This window comes from Danio rerio, chromosome 1, assembly GCF_052040795.2.
Source record: "Danio rerio strain M-AB ecotype USA chromosome 1, GRCz13ab, whole genome shotgun sequence".
Classification (NCBI taxonomy): domain Eukaryota; kingdom Metazoa; phylum Chordata; class Actinopteri; order Cypriniformes; family Danionidae; genus Danio; species Danio rerio.
The window spans coordinates 8,800,346-8,817,176 of record NC_141021.1 but is presented as its reverse complement, the minus strand read 5'-3'; the positions used below and the strand labels follow the sequence as shown (position 1 = coordinate 8,817,176).

General features: G+C 32.5%; 2 protein-coding genes and 1 long non-coding RNA gene across 15 annotated transcripts; 1 reads left to right on the top strand and 2 right to left on the bottom strand.

Annotated features, from left to right (window-relative positions):
- Nucleotides 1–300: 300 nt before the first annotated feature.
- pcnp (PEST proteolytic signal containing nuclear protein) lies at nt 301–4,571 on the bottom strand. 13 transcript variants are annotated; one of them, XM_087235595.1, is made up of 6 exons: nt 4,401–4,548; nt 1,653–1,727; nt 1,424–1,580; nt 1,227–1,301; nt 1,060–1,115; nt 301–966 (listed from the first exon to the last, which is right to left on the bottom strand). In XM_087235595.1, exons 3-6 carry the CDS (start codon nt 1,490–1,492, stop codon nt 858–860), a joined length of 309 nt encoding a protein of 102 aa, XP_087091721.1. In that variant the 5' UTR covers nt 1,493–1,580; nt 1,653–1,727; nt 4,401–4,548; the 3' UTR covers nt 301–857.
- Nucleotides 4,572–4,581: 10 nt separating this feature from the next.
- On the top strand, nt 4,582–6,234 carry LOC147846674 (uncharacterized). Its single transcript, XR_015476188.1, has 3 exons — nt 4,582–4,704; nt 4,811–4,841; nt 6,054–6,234. It is a non-coding gene; the product is annotated as an uncharacterized LOC147846674 (long non-coding RNA).
- A 941-nt stretch (nt 6,235–7,175) lies between these two features.
- Nucleotides 7,176–15,191, bottom strand: mylz3 (myosin, light polypeptide 3, skeletal muscle). The gene is given in 6 exon segments (NM_131619.4): nt 7,176–7,646; nt 7,877–7,954; nt 10,584–10,754; nt 10,843–10,986; nt 14,770–14,800; nt 15,118–15,191. Coding segments are annotated over 6 exon segments (456 nt in total). The 5' UTR covers nt 15,121–15,191; the 3' UTR covers nt 7,176–7,617.
- Between the last annotated feature and the right edge of the window lie 1,640 nt (nt 15,192–16,831).

The following is a 16,831-nucleotide window of genomic DNA, read 5'->3' as shown; positions in this document are numbered from 1 at the left end:
TAGACTATTGAAAAAATATATAGCTTAAAGGGGCTAATAATTGACTAAAATGTGTTTAAAAAATTAAAACCTGCATTTATTTAAGCCAAAACAAACTTTTGTTAAATGAGAAAATTTCCTTGCTCTGTTAAAACATAATTTGGAAAATTAAGAAAAAAAATATTCAAAGGGGGTTTAATAATTCTGACTTATAGACATATGTACACACTATAAGATACTGTAAAATAATAATAATAATAATACATAAAACCTTGGGGTATTTGTTCTATTGACACGATAAATAGACTTCAAATAATCAGATTCATGTTGTTTCTGTTTTCCTTTAATTTAACACAGTAACAAAAAAGAACAAAAAGGAAAACCCTACAAGTATAATTTTTTTCTTTTCCACAAAATACAAGTTTGTAAATTCCATGAAGGTGAGCAAATTAAATTTGAAAATGAAATAATTTAATTCTGCTTTCACAACCTGACAAACACACCAACTAGATGAATGAGGGAAAACATTCTTAAAATGGATGCCACATCTCCTATTTATTATTTACTTCATAGACTTTTTTTTTTCCTTGCTATGAATGAATCTTAAACAATCCTAAATGACTGCACCACCACATTCCTTTTCTGTATAACAACTAAGCTGTAAATGATAACAGGCTGGTGTGGCACATGTCATATTGTACAGTGATAAAGATTATGCTAATTTTCTATGTTTGCACTCTACACAGGAAGGCATTTTTTAACCATAGCATGGCGAAAAAGATGGTTTTAGCGTAAACATTCATTACATATATACATCTGTACAATGTTCATCAAACAAAAACAAAAAATAAAAATCAGTGCCAAAAAGCAAGCAGACACTACTGATCTGTGTGGGATTTAAGCTTCCTCTCCCACAGTTTTTGATGGTCTGAGAATCCCTGCTTTCCTTTGTTGAAGGAATTGGGGCCAGCTGATGTGGGCGTTTCTCTGAAAATCAAAATAAAATTGTCAACAGTGCTTTAAATAACAGTACCATAAATTAAATTTAAAACAAAATGTTCAATTCCAATTAAATCCAACCTGCCAATATTCTTCATCCTCATCTTTGCCTCAGGTGGCATTTCTTCAGGCTCGCTCTGAAACATTAAATGCAAAGCAAGGAAATGTCTATTTTAGATATTTATTTGCATGATTTTACATATGCAAGAAACACAAAGGCAGCAGCTTAATCAAAGAATGACACATACATCATCGTCCTCATTAAAAACAGATGCAAGTCCAGATTTCTTGGGAGGTATGGCAGGGGGAGGCTCTTTAGGTTTCTAAAATAGGACAAGGAATAAAAATGTATTTTAAAAACGTTTAAATAAAAAAAAAATTAAAAAAACATTTTAATGTCAAACAAAAAAGAAAATATAATATATATATATATATATATACATACATTTGCTCCCAGCTTGATAGAGATGGCCATAGGTTTCTTTGCTGTCATGCTAAACCCTGACTTGAACATTTTAGGGGGAGCTGATGTGCTTTTGGACTCATCTTCTGGGTCGATCTCACGAGCAGGCCGCTTTCGCAGACTGTCTCCTGATGCCTTGCTGGAAGAGACAGTCTTAGTTTTCACACTGCTTCCCTTCTCTTCCGGTCCTGCTGGAGGCGAAACAACTTACCAAGGTGAGCGACTGATGCCTTGGAGACCAAAGGTGAGCTACAGTTACCTGAAAGATGAGGGATGCCAGGAGGACCTGCTCAGAGAGACGCTGTTGAGTCTAAAATCTAATCGATTAGTTTGATTCATTTCACTAACTGTCTCAACTAACTGATACCTAGGCCTGTCACAATAATCAATATATCGACTTATCATGCAATAGTTGGAGATGACCTTAATTTTTTGACATTGAAATATACATTTAAAATGTCACAAATAACATTAAAGCCATTTTACAATGGCAATAACATTCAACCTCACTGCTGTCAAAGTTTATAATTCAGACCCCCCAGTGGTTCATGATTCCATGATCGCTGAATCTAACGCAAAATCAACAAAAAGTCAAGATTTTTTTGCGATCCAGGAAAATTCTTAAACATATAATTGCACAAAAAAAACATCCAATTCCAAACTATATAATCAAATTATATTATTTGAATTAGCAATTTATTGTTTTTTGTGACTTGCAGATGTTGTATACCCAGCGCACGTGATGTATTCGAGTGTCTTTTCTCACCTGCGCCCTCACAATTCTAACATTACATGAGAGAGGTTTACATGTGAAGTCAATGCAAAGATTGGATTAGGGATCCTGTGGCGCGAAATCAGGCATTTTGTGTGTTTTCAACTCCGGGGAGTGAAATCTGAGAGAAAGTATGATTGTGGATAAAAATAAGAATTATACAACCTACCTTTGGTTTAATCCCTACCATTTTAAATCCCGTCTTGACAAGAGACCAAAATAACAAACTTTATTTTTGTGATTTGTGCACACCTAACATAGTAGGCTATATGGTAAATAATATAATAATAATAATTTATTTATTTTGTTTAATTGCAGAATTGTCCGCAAACGTCTGTGAATTAACACCACAAAATCAGTCATTTTTATCCCCCCCCCCCCCCCCCCCCCCAAAAAAAAAACACAAGTAAATTGTAAGAAACTAGGGGGCTGATGATTGGACATTTACCTAATAGAAATTTAGTAGTATATATATATATATATATATATATATATATATATATATATATATATATATATATATATATATATATATATATATATATAATAGAACCTTTTTAAGATCAAACTATAGAATCTAAATAATTTTAAGAATGAAAAGTATTACTGGCTATTTGCATTATTATATTATGAAATAATGATGAGGGTTTTCTGCAAGTTTAATAAAGTCAAATTTAAGACTTTTTAAGACCATAATGAATGAAATTTTAGACTAATACAGGGCTAAACACTGAGGAATATTTCTAATGGCCCAATTGGGCCATCAGATTTATTTATTTATTTATTTTTGCTTGCCAAAAATCAAATGTATATAAATTTCTTAGTGACATACTTAAACGTGTCAAAACAAACAATAACAAAAAGTTGTATGCACTATTTTAAACATTATATATATATATATATATATATATATATATATATATATATATATATATATACATTTTGTTTAATTGAAAAGTTTAACATTATTAAAAGTATATTTATTGTGGAGGCAAATATCTGTTGATTTTTGGTGCAAATCGAGTATAACTTTTCAACCTAATGTATTTCTGTTTTCAAACCTTAAGTTTAATGTCTATTTATAAATGTATTTCTATATTTATAAATATTCTGTCTAGTCTACTTCCCCTTATTTCTGTAAATATTTTTGTTTGAATGAAAGATAACATAAAGCGATTTACATTAACAAAGTGTTTTTAGATTTCTTTACCTGATTTTAATAAGATAAATTGTTGGTGATTGAATAGATGTCAGCCTAATTGGGTCGCTTTACTTGGACAGAGAAAAATTAAAACCCGTTTAAAACTATTTAAGTCATACAACACAATATTTCAGTGAATTTAAGACTTTTCAAGGCCTAAAATTTTGTTTTTGAAATTTAAGACATTTTAAGAACACCCTAAATCATTATATAACCAGTAGCATAAAATTATCTAAAAATGACAATATTATCGCTTATCCCAAGAAGTTCTGTAACAATATATTGCACAACAAAAAATCCTTATTGTGACAGGCCTATTGATACCACAGAAACTGTCATTGTCCACATTTGGAAATGTTATTATGGCAGATCATGGGTAGAATCATATTTTATACTGGAGTGTGTAAATTCAATGTACGGATGTCAAAAAATAAATGTTGCAATTCTTTGTTACGTTACAATATCCAGCAAAACTGCTTTAAATTACATTTGTATTTACATTTGAAAGAAATTATTCAGCAGTTTACACTACAAAATGAAACAAAAAATATGTTTCACTCAAACACACCTATAAATCCACAATTAGGCGTTTTAATGAGCTCTTTTTTTCCATAACTGTGTGTGTGTGTGTGTGTGTGTGTGTGTGTGTGTGTAAACGCACCTCATGTATACAACGTTATACACACACCACACCGTATTTACATTTAACGTTAAGCGTTTCAGTTTTTGACCTCGCTTTATAGCATGATGTAAAGGTTTAACAAGTAAAACAAAACAAAAAATTAGTTAAACAAAACAAAAATTGAACAAAAATATGCGTCAGTCTTAGTCTACATTTAAATGAAGCATTAGCCTTAAACATTACACATTTAACGTGACATAAAACAATAAAAAACAGTCCGTTACTAGCGAACACAGCTAACGTTAGCTTGCTCAACCTAGCCACGAAGTCCAACTCCTCGGCTATAACTAAATATTATACCTACGTGGACAGATGCGAGTTCTCTATATATTCTCGCAGACTTCAACATGTGAATTAACAGCAAAATAAAAACAGTTTTGACAGTTTCACCTCCTTCTTGAGAGGGGCCTTCGCTGCTGTACTTCTCATTCGCCATCGCAGGACTCTATTTTAGGCACATACGGATACCGGAGAGGACAAAATACCTCTGCAGTCGCAAAAAAAAAGGTCGCTTCAGTTCTTCAGCCTGCAAACATCATTCGACGGAGGGAGAAACGGCGCCATCTTGCGCTCGCTCAGACAGAGCAAACGAGCGTGGTGTCGTAAATGTTAACATTTCCCTTATTTTATAATGTTTAAAAATGAATTTAATAAAACAAACAATTTGCTAGTATACAATTTTGTAACGTGAGCTGACATTTTGATGGATTTTAGGTGTACGTTACAGGAGGATCCCTCGTGCCAGGTAAATTGTGTAACCTCCAAAATCAATGACAGGCTAATGGTACTATAGTCAAATTTGTCTACTTTTAGATTTATAATGTTATGTAGCATATATACAATTCTAAACAACAATACAATAAGTAAATATAACCTGCTGATTTCTCTTTTTGGAGACTGTATAATATTTTTTATTGTGTTCTCACAGGTTTACAGATATTGCAACTGTAACAGTATGTTTTAACTAACGTTAACATTAACAAAGGTTAACAAATGCTTTAACATATATTGTTCATAGTGAAATTTAACTAACTAATGAAATAACTAGTGTTTGCACGTAATTCATATTAAAACATAAATCCGATTAACAAACATACACAGATCTTTTAATTTTTTAAATATTTTTAATAATACATAATTACAAATAAAATGTGTGCTTGGTAAAGTTGAAATGAATTTAAGTTAAATGAATAAATGCTTTAGATGCGTTACTTTAATGTGCATTCATCTCCCACCGCATTGTATTTGTGATTACATTTACATGTAGCTTTACATTTCATTACCTTCATATATGGTTTTAGACAGACTAGCAAGTGGATGATTTTCACAACCAACATAAGCAACATTTTAAAAATAACTTCACCTGCATTTGTCCACTTACAGGTTTATAATGTTATGTAACCTATATCCAATATGCCTAGATTTGAATATCAACCCTAAAAAACAATAAAAACAAAATAAATATAACCTACTGATACTATTTAGTTGATTAGATTTTATTGGTGTTCTCTCAGCTTTACTGATAATGCAAAAAAAAACAACAACTGCATTTTAATTAACATTAGCAAAGGTTAATGAATGCTCTCAAATATATTGTTCATAGTTTCATTTTCCTAACTAATGAAATAACTAGTGTTTGCATATATTTCATATTAAAACACAAATCTGTTTAACAAATAAATCTTTTAAGTATGTGATAAAATGTACAAATTTATACAACAAGCTGTGCAATATTCTGCAAGTAACAGCACTTGTACAGCCTCTTCACCCCTCATTATTGTGTTTTACTCTGCCAACATACAGCGACAAGCAGAGGACAATCTACAGTTTGACAATATTACTGCTGTTGGGCAACAATGTACTTTTGAGGCTTTTTTAGTCAAGATTGTAGTTTAGATTGCAACCATGCAGTTTATTTATAAGGATAGTGCCTATTTTAAAATATTTATCATTTCAGAGCATCAGATTCACTGCATTGGCCACCATCAGCCTGTCCGAGCAGACCAAAGAAAGTGACGGTTTATGTTCCACCATAAGATGGCAACAGAGACCGCATAATAAGTTGTTAGGGGAGGAAAAAACTGCATTTGCTCAGCTTAAGTTTCAAACTACAGCTGAACAAATCATTAAAAAATCAGGTAAGTGGCATTCTAAGTTGATCTCTTTCTTTTGTATTTTGTAGTGCTGTATTTACACCACAGAAACTGGTAGTGTTTGCTTTGGCTTTTTTTTTTGTAGTAATTATTGAGAAATCCCGATTGCAACAGAAATACTAGAAAATCTCTGTAGCTTCACAATTTTATAATGTGAGCAAAATCACTTGTTTTGTCATCACTTTAGATATCAAGCTAGAGAATCATTCAAACACTAGCTAAAGTGACTCTGGTGAACTGGCAACGGTTTCTGCTGCACATGTGTATGAATGGTGGAAGAGAGTAGTACCTCGTACAGAAGGTTTTTTTTAGACTCTCTGTGTTTGATTGATTTATTTTTTTATACACACATTGTGCCATGACTGTTGTATAAACACAGTATCACATGAGTATCAGTGTGATATGGCTATATATCAGCACTGGTGGCGGGCACTAAGGCACTCGGCCTGCGGCCTCAAGCCAATGTACACCTCCCACCAATGCCGATATACAGCCATATCACACTATATATCATATTGCTTATATATATATATATATATATATATATATATATAATGAAATAATTAGTATTTTATATTTACAAACAAAATTAGTTTTTGTTAAAGCTGAAATTATTTTAAACTAAAATGAATAAATGCTTTTGTGTTACTTCATTCATCTCCAACTGTATTGTATTTGTAATTACATTTATTTGTGGCTTTACATTTCCTTATACAACTTACCTTTAAATAGTTTCATAAAGATTAGCATGTGTGGATGATTTTCATCTTCAACATCAGCAACTTTTTAAGAAATGCTTATTCATCAGCATTTAGTGTTTAATTTTGAACTTTTGCCACTGATCTAGCATTGCCGTACCATCACATGCCTAGCCACCATCTCTTATTTGAACAGATGGTCCGGTAGCATACAAAGGAAAAACTCAGTGTACTTTTGGAAAAAAGTTTATTGTGAAATGACTGTGTGAAAATTGGGATGGGGGAATATTGGCAGCCTGGCCACAGTAACGTCATGTGCCTTTAACACACAGCTAAGAGGTGCTGTCGAAACCCTGGACGGGCGGAGAAAAAGGAAAGCAACCCTCACTTCATGAGTGGCCTTTTCCTTCTTCCCCGGTCTCCATCCCACTGTGGACAGACGCCACCGGTCGGAACAAGAAGGCGAGGTGGGTTGACTGCATGAGGACGATGTGACTTCCAAAACGATGGGTGAGTGAGGAAAAAAAAAAAAAAAGAACAGAATGGTTTAGAAGTGACATCCCATAGTCCTTTTTAGTGATTGGTCTTCAAAACAAAATGGATGTCCTGACACCGTGGGGTCTGCAGATGTAATTCAGCCTTCTTCACCACTCCCTAGACGGATGACTTCTTACACGGACATGATGTTCTTGACGAAAGCTGTAAGAGGAGGAGCAGAAGTGCATAAGGAAATATCATCCCTACTGGCTCGCCATACAAGGCCAGAGGTGGCCTCTAAAAATAGCCATCGTAACGAGTCTGTGACAGGTGAGCTTATTATATCATGTCAATTAGTGCCAGAGATACTGTCAGTACTGTAGCCATTATGCAATGTGTGTTAAAACAAGTTATGATGGGTTTAATCTGCGCGACTTTAACCTGACACGTACCCTCATAGTGGACCATGCCGTTCTCATCCTCCTGTCCCTGCATGAGAGCGTCAATCTCTGGCTCGCTCATCTTCTCACCTGTGGATGCCGTGAAAATTGTAGTTAGGACAAATCTGACATAAAAATGTGCTATGAACATCGCAATGCCAGATGACTTTAGATTTACAAAGATATTTGGTTCTTAATCATATTTATATTATTCATAAGGATAATCAGTCATTTATTCATTTTGAATTAATAATATAAATGCAGATATCTATAAATAATACATATAAAAAAAGACACTTGAAAATAAAGTTGAGAACTTGAAAATGGAAGCCGTAAGTAATTTTTGAGGTCAGTGAGGTCTGTTTTTTTAACAGTGACAATATAAAAAAGGCTGAAGACTGGAAGATTGGCTGCTGAAAAATATGCAGTGGAATAACATAATGATAATGATGTCTTAAAATATATTAAAATAGAAATCAGTCTTTATAATTTAGAATAATATCAAATCTTTTCCTTTCATTTTGGATCAAATATACAACAGTCAGAACTGGAAATGCTTGACCAATAAAAAATAAAAACTACTACAACTTCAAGCTTCTGAATAGTAGCACATATTTTAAAAATATATGTGTGTGTTTAACATGTACATGCGGTTATTTAACAGAATTAAACTGCAGACAGTTTTACTTTTTACTTCACTAGAAAACAATTTTTAATATCTTTTTATTATATCACAATTAGGGACGGGACGATAAACGTTTTCAAGGTTTACAGTGGTTTGAAAAGTCAAGGTTTTAAAACTGTTATACCATTCCTACGATATATGTAAGCTTTTTTATTATTTACTTAGTTTTTTTTACAACAATTTTATTTAGTTTTTTAGGGCAACAATATCTCCAGCTAAAAACAGGACCATCGACATCAAAAGCTACCGTTCCAAAAATATTTTAAATGTTTCTTAAAATACAATATATTGTGTTCAATGGCGAAAATGTTGTTCTTTTTTTACCCAAATATTTAAAAACAACATATTTTAAAGCAGTAATTACAATACCATGACAACGCGAAACTGTTTTACTTTTATCCAAGGTTATCATACCGTCAGAATCTTATACCACAATCACAATCCATTACTTTCTATGCAAGGAGAGGAACAAATCAACAAAATTACAATATTATTAATTCCTATTAATTTTCATTATAATCTACATATTTAGTGAGATATTACGTCAAATTGAAATTAAAGCTACATATATAGCGTATTGGAGCGACAGTTGGCATTTCTATGTAGAGTTTGCATGTTCTCTCTTGTTGGTGTGGGTTTCCTCCGGGTGCTCCGGTTTCCCAGACAGTCCCAAGACATGCACTATAGGTAGGCCCACATGAAATCTGCGCGCACAGATTTTCAGCCAATCGTTAAGTCCATTTATTTAGTTGTGTATGAATGTGTGTAAATTCATATATATCCAGTTTTTTAATTATTTCAGAAATATTATTGACTAATATGAAATATAATATGATTTACTAACAATATAGTTTGTAAAATAATAATTTCTGTCTTTTAGTAGATAAATGGTAGATATATTATATGAGAGACTTGCTTTGTTTACCAAATAAATGGATCTAATAGGATTTGCATTGTAAATATAAAAGTTAAAAATGTATAATTTATTTTTTTTATTTAACATAATAAGTTTTTAGTTATGATACACCCAAAATAATTCGACATAAATCCGCAGATTTTTTATGTTCTGAGCAGAAATAGCAAAAAATGTCCACAGATTCTGTCTGGCCCTAGCTATAGGTGAATTGGCAAAGCTAAATTGTCCAGAGTGTATGTGTGTATGTCCTGGTCCTCCAGGTTGGCAGTTGAGCGTTGTACTAACATAACCTCGTAAAAACCAGATGTTAAGCAACACCAACATGGTGCGGCTAAATATCAACTTTAATACAAATAACCCTGGGAGTAAGTAAGTATATAGCGCATTGAGCCAGTTTTATCAGTTTATTATGGAACAACAAACCACTAGATCAGGGGTCACCAATCTCGGTCCTGGAGGGCCGGTGTCCCTGCTGGGTTTAGATCCAACTTGCCTCAACACACCTGCCTGGATGTTTCAAGTATACCTAGTAAGATCTTGATTAGCTTGTTCAGGTGTGTTTGATTAGGGTTGGAGCTAAAATCTGCAGGACACCAGCCCTCTAGGAACAAGTTTGGTGACCACTGCACTAGATGGTGGGAATGACCAATCAGATCCAATAGATGTACAAGTCATTTTCTTTTACACCCATGATATATAAACTAAACTGTAATTTGAGCTTTTCCAGGGTTTCTACAGGGTTATTCAAGTCAAGTTTGAGACTTTTAAAAACCACTATGAATGAAATTTCAGACTTACACAAGGCTAAATGCTAAGGATTCTTTCTTATGGCCCAATTAAAATATAAAAAAACCCATTAAAAACAAATGTTATTGTAAGAAAGATAATGAAACCATATTGGTAAATCGAGTTAATAAATAAACTTTATTAAAACTTTTGAGAAGGAAGGTTAGTGATTCGATAGGTGTTAGCCTGATTGGGTAGCTTTACAACAACATAAGAAAATTAAGACTTGTTAAATGCATCACAATATCTCAGTGAATTTAAGACTTTTTAAAGCTTAAAATTTAAGACATTTTAAGACTTTTTGAGACACCGCAGACACTCTGATTACTCACCCAGTGTTGACAGCACAATGCGCAGCTCAGCGCCCATCACTGTGCCGTTGCCCTCTTTGTCGAAGACGCGCAGACCCTCAACGTAGTCATCATAGGTACCTTTCTGGTTGGCGTCAACAGTCTTGAGCATTGGCAGGAAAGCCTCAAAGTCAATTCTTTTGTTGGCCATGTCTGTGCACAAGCAGCAGTCAAATAAGTGTCAGCTAAAAGAGCTTATAAATGATGTTCATTGGTTTTTAATATGAAGCAATGGTCTTACCGTCAGCAGATGGGTCACCCAGGATTTTCTTCACATCCTTGTTGGTGGGGTTCTGACCCAGGGCACGCATGATATCGGCAACCTGGTTGTAGGCAACCTTGCTGTCACCAACTCTGTCAAAGAGACCAAAGGCCTCTTTGAAGTCTGAAAAAAGCATGGATGAGACTTTAGTAGGGTGGATCGGTACAAAACAGGAGTAATCATGCACAAAGCAGCAGGTGTTGGTAGTTACAATATACAGTGCTCAGCATAGATGAGTACACCCCTCACAAATCTCTCATTTAAATTCATATTTTCTATAGGATGCTTTATATTTGTGCATATACATTAGTTTAGTCAGTACTGAAGCCAAATCTGGAGCTAATCTAACAAAATAACTTACAACAATGGTTCAAAAATTAGTAGCCAAAATGTATATGCTATAGAAAAATATTAAATAACATTTTCAAAACTAGTAAAATTTAAGAGAAACAAAAATATATACAATTATGTTCAAATGTTGTAGTTTGTCTTTTTTTTTTTTTTTTTGCAATATTTTGCTTGAATTTAATTGTATTATTTTTCCATCTCTAAATATGTTTGGTGACTAAAATGTTATTTTAAAAAATATATATTTTTAATAAATCTGTTTTGTTCAACTGCACCAAAATATATGACCTATATTCACAAGAAATGGATACAAATATACATTTTCAAAATAGGGTGTACCATATGCTGAGCACTGTATCTCATAAAATGGCTTCAGACCAAAAATGTTTGCTATCAAGGGCCCTAAAGGACGTGTTAATAAAGTAATTAGCATAATATAAAAAATAAGAACTATATATTTTATTATTAATATATTATTTATTAATATATAAATATATTATATTTACTATAATATAAACAAATAAAAATGTTATTGAATATTTAACATTATTATACAAATCATGCTTAATATAAAAAATTGCTAAATAAAAAACAATAATAATAATGAAAGAAATAAATCATCCAAAAATACGAAAATCCAAAATATCCCAAATAAAAAATACAAATTAGATTAAAATTATTCAATAATGATTTAAATAAGTAAATTGTAATAAGCAGAAAAAAAATGTGTAATGATATAACTTAGAAACCAAATATTTTCTAAATAATACTTTAGACATTTATAATATAAAAACATACCTATATACATGGCTAAATATGTTTTTTAAATATATATTTATATATTCTTTTCACAAAGTAAATTGGGTTTATTTGCAAGAAACTGTATAGTTGCCTTTTGCCCTTTACATTTTATGATGGGTGATCATTGCATGGTGCTGGTGATCATATTTGGTAGCTGCATTTGTATTATTGTACAATCCAAATTTATTATTATTATTATTAAAAAATTAAATATATATTTTTACAACAGTCCAAGGACAACATCTCTATAAAACAAACAAGCTCAATAAAGCATGTCCTGTATGTAAGTGCCTTCCCCTTTCCATCCTTTGCCAATTGTACAGTAAAGCAGCCTAGGAGGAAGGAGGCAAAATTAAAAACAGCTTAGCAACCGCATTTCCTTGGCCTGTGAGCGACACCAAGTTGAAAGTGATCTGCTGAAAGAAAAATAGCATCCTACGACTTCTGTTTCCAGCAGCTGTGCCTCGCCGTTGCTCAAAGGTGGCTCTTAATGCGTGCCGTGACAGGCGATACCCTCAGAGAAAGTAGCCCTCGCCATACATGGTTACGCACTCTTCGATCGACCCAAGTCAAATTCAAGAATGCTGACAGCAACGTAACCTACACCCACAAACGACTGCATACTTTCTGCACCTAAAGGAGCAACACCATGCTGTGAACTGCTCCAAGGGTCTGCAACCCATCAATTCTTTCTATAGGGAAGTAAATGTGGGCTTTGGATTAGACATACAGTAGTCAACATTTGAAGTGGGTCATCACTTTCCATTAAAATTGCCTTAAAACCATTAAACAAACTCATATATTTTTTAATCCACTTCAAATGTTGACTACTGTATTTTGCTATTTGAAATAATTCCCTCTTTTTTTAGACTAAACTATTGGATTGTACTCCATTTATAAGTACTCCACTGATCCTGTTTTGCTTAAATTAATCAGGTTTTGCTATGGTACAAATCAAATCAGAGCATAGATTCCCTCCAGTGTTATTAAAATTTTAATAAATTTTCCTAGAATAGTTAGCACTGTGCTCTAAATCTTTTTCAAATTATGAATACAATTTGTTATATAAATAAATAATTTGTATATAAATAACGATCTCCAAAATAATAGTAAGGTTTTAATTGCTTTTAAAGATTACTGATAGATTATATTATCTAACACATTTATTTTTTTAATATTGATTTTTTACCAACCTGTTATTCAGATGTTTATATTTATGTATTCATATCTTTGAGAGCTTCCTAAATTATTATTTTGGTGTTATACATTTTCAACAAATCTATTACATTTGTAACAGAAGTTTCGGTGAATTATAGTCAGTACCGAATAGTAACTGTTAACATGTAATCCGAAGTATGTAATGAGAGTCCAAAAAATGACTTGCTTGTAAAATTGATTTTAAAATAGTCAGAAAACGGTTACTTTTTTATCAATTACATGAGAAATGCCACATCTTTATTATATCCAGCGATGTTTACTAGCTATAAATAAAAACTTTAAAAACTTTACAACATATTTTTACATTTACTGTATTATCTTTGTTCCTGTAATTCAATATTTAATCTGCCATTCATTAATTAGGTAAAAAGTAATCTAAAAAGTAATCTAATACTCAGATTAGATTACCTAAAATGTGTAGTTTGACAGATTCCATTAGTTGTGTGATGTGGACTATACTTTTAAATATATTTTACTGCATTATGTTTTTCATGTAATTCAAAATCAATTCCATCTATAAGGGAAAAGTAATCTAAAAGTAATCGAACTGTCCGATTATATATATTGAAATTGTATAGTTTGACAGATTACAATACTAACCCCAAATTTAATTTAGTCACTTGGACTACAATTTTAAATGCATTTATTGTATTATGTTTGTTTGAGTATTCAAAATTAAATAAGTCTTAAAGGAATTGGGTAAAAAGTAATTTAAAAACAATCTAGTAGTCCAATTACATGACTAAAAACGTGTAGTTTGACAGATTACATTACTAACCCCAAATTTCATTTAGTTACTTGGACTACTATTTTAAATAGATTTACGTTTGATTTATGTTTGTTCACGTAATTCAAAATAAAACTAGTCATAAACGAAGGCTAAAATTAATCTAAAAGTAATCTAACTGTACAATTATATTACTGAAAACTATAATTTGACAGATTATAATACTAACCCTTAATTTCATTTCGTCACTTGGACTACAATTTAAAATACATTTACTGTATTATGTTTGTTTGCGTTAATAAAAATCCAACCTGTCATAAACTAATTAGGTAAAAAGTAATCTAGTTGTCCAATTACATGACCATAAACATGTAGTTTGACAGATTACATTACTAACCCCAAATTTCATTTAGTCACTTAGACTACAATTTTAAATAGATTAACGTATGATTTATGTTTGTTCACGTAAATCAAAATAAAATCAGTTATAAATTAATTGGTAAAAAGTAGATCTAGTAGTCCGATTACGTGACAGAATATATGCAGTTTGACAGAGTACATTACACATAAATCAAAATCAAATCTGTCAAAAGTAATCTAAAAGTAAAGTATCTGGTAAAAACTAATCTAAAAGTAAGCTAGTAGTCCCATTACATGACTGTAGTTGGACAGATTACTTTACTGACTACAACTAACTGTTTGTAACTCATTTGGACTACAATTACTCAGTAATTACCCAGCAGTGATTATGATTATGAATATAAAATCATTTTTTTTTCTGTCATAATAAAGTCCAACATGCGAAAACTCACCCTCAATCTGGTCAGCAGTGAATTCTCCAGCCTGCCAGAAAGACAACAGTAAATCAGTCCCACTTAAACACACTCGTCTGACATTATTTAACATTTGGAAAACCCAAGCTCTCTTTGGACATCAGCAAAACTGTGCACACATAGATCCACCAGGGGATGATATTTATATATATATTTTTTTTAATCTGAGCTCTTATATTAATCCAAAGTGAATATGCAAACTGATGAAGGCGTCCTACTTCATTTCAGCGGGCTTAGTGCCAGTTTTTCTTTTTTTTTTCTTTTTCTGAGCCAGATGAACATGAAAAAGGTACGAAAGGATAGCAAAAGCGTAATCCAAGTACACACCATGATGTAGTTTTGGGGCGCAGGAGCGGAGGGGCAGAAGTCAAGAAGCCGGAGTCCCAGGAGAGTGGTCCTGAAACATGGAGCAGCCCCTTCTTATTTATGCTATGCTAATGATGTCACGGGGGCGGAGCCTGTGATGCGCAAAGCTTCTTTAACTTTCTTAGGTCAAGCTGGAAGGAAGGCTGCCGCTTTCTCCAGTGTACGTGGTATTTTTAGATTTTGTGCTCCAGGGCTGCTTTTAAGACTTCTTGGCTGCGGTCAGCATTTTAGTTTTTTGCGTTGTCTTTGTTTTCAGGGTTTCTGTGTATTTATTTCATCCTTAGCCATGATTGTATGTAAATTATGAAGTCACCTGTTATGGGCTCTGTGTGTGTATTGAAGGAAGCAGCGGCTCAAGGAAGGCTTTTGATTACAGTGTTGATATTTTTAACTTGCATATGGTGGTCTCCGCCACTTATGGTTATACGGGAAGACTGAGGAAAAACAGTCCTCAGGACATGTTTGCACAGCAATAAATCAATTTGCATTTTAGACACTTTGGAAGATTTTTATTGATTAAAAAAATAGGTGTAAAACACAATTTTTACTCAGAAATTGCAATTATATTTTACAAATAATTGCGCTGAAAGGAATGCATCGAATTTGTAAACTAAAATGTACTACAAAGATCTGTATAATTAAACATTTTTCCTCTATAACAAAAAAATGATCATAATGTAAGCAGATACTTTGTTATGTAATAATGAGAGTGGCAATTTAACACATTTAAAAGGTAAACTATGTTCAGAATGGTACTTCTGAATCACACACACTGAAAATAATCACAAATAAAAGTAAGATTGCAGTAATTTCACCTTTAACTCAAAATTACGTATCGTTTTTTTTATAAGCTGTCAAATCAATAAAGTGGAGATATAACCTGAACACTACATAAATGTCAAAGATTAGTGGCTCATGTTCATATTTCTACTATTATTTTATTATTATTTGTATTCATATTGTTCGATGCTGTGCAGACAGGACGGTAGAGATATGACAAGAAAGCTGGGGTAGAAGGAGAGAGGACCACGAGGCGGGAATCGAACCCAGGTAGTCATGAATGCGGTTGCGCAATGTGTTTAGACACGAGACTAACTGACAAGCTCATGTTCATAGTTAATGTAATGTGATGATGTTACCTCTGCTACTCGTTTAGGATGCCTGTCCTGTAGCACAGATTCACTAAACTGTATTGACACCAGCTGATTAACTATGCTAACCCTTGTTTATTGGTTGTCTTGATCTGGATCAAAAAAGACCAAATCTAAATATGTACAGCTGAAGTCAGAATTATCAGTCCTCCTGAATTATTAGCCCGTTGTATATTTTCCCTAATTTCTGTTTAACGAAAGAAGATTTTTCCAACAGATTTCTAAACAAAATAGTTTTAATAACTCATTTCTAATAACTGATTTGTTTATCGTTGCTATGACAGTACTTTTCAAAGATACTAGTATTCAGCTTAAAGAGCAATTTAAAGGCTTAACTAGGTTATTTGGGCAAGTTAGGGTAATTAAGCAGGTCAATGTATAATGTAGACAATCAAAAAAAAAAAAAAAAAGCTTATTGGTTAAAGGGGCTAATAATATTGACCTTAAAATGGCTTTTCAAAAAAAAAAAAAATTCTAGCTGAAATAAAACAAATAAGACTTTCTCCAGAGTAAAAAAAAATATT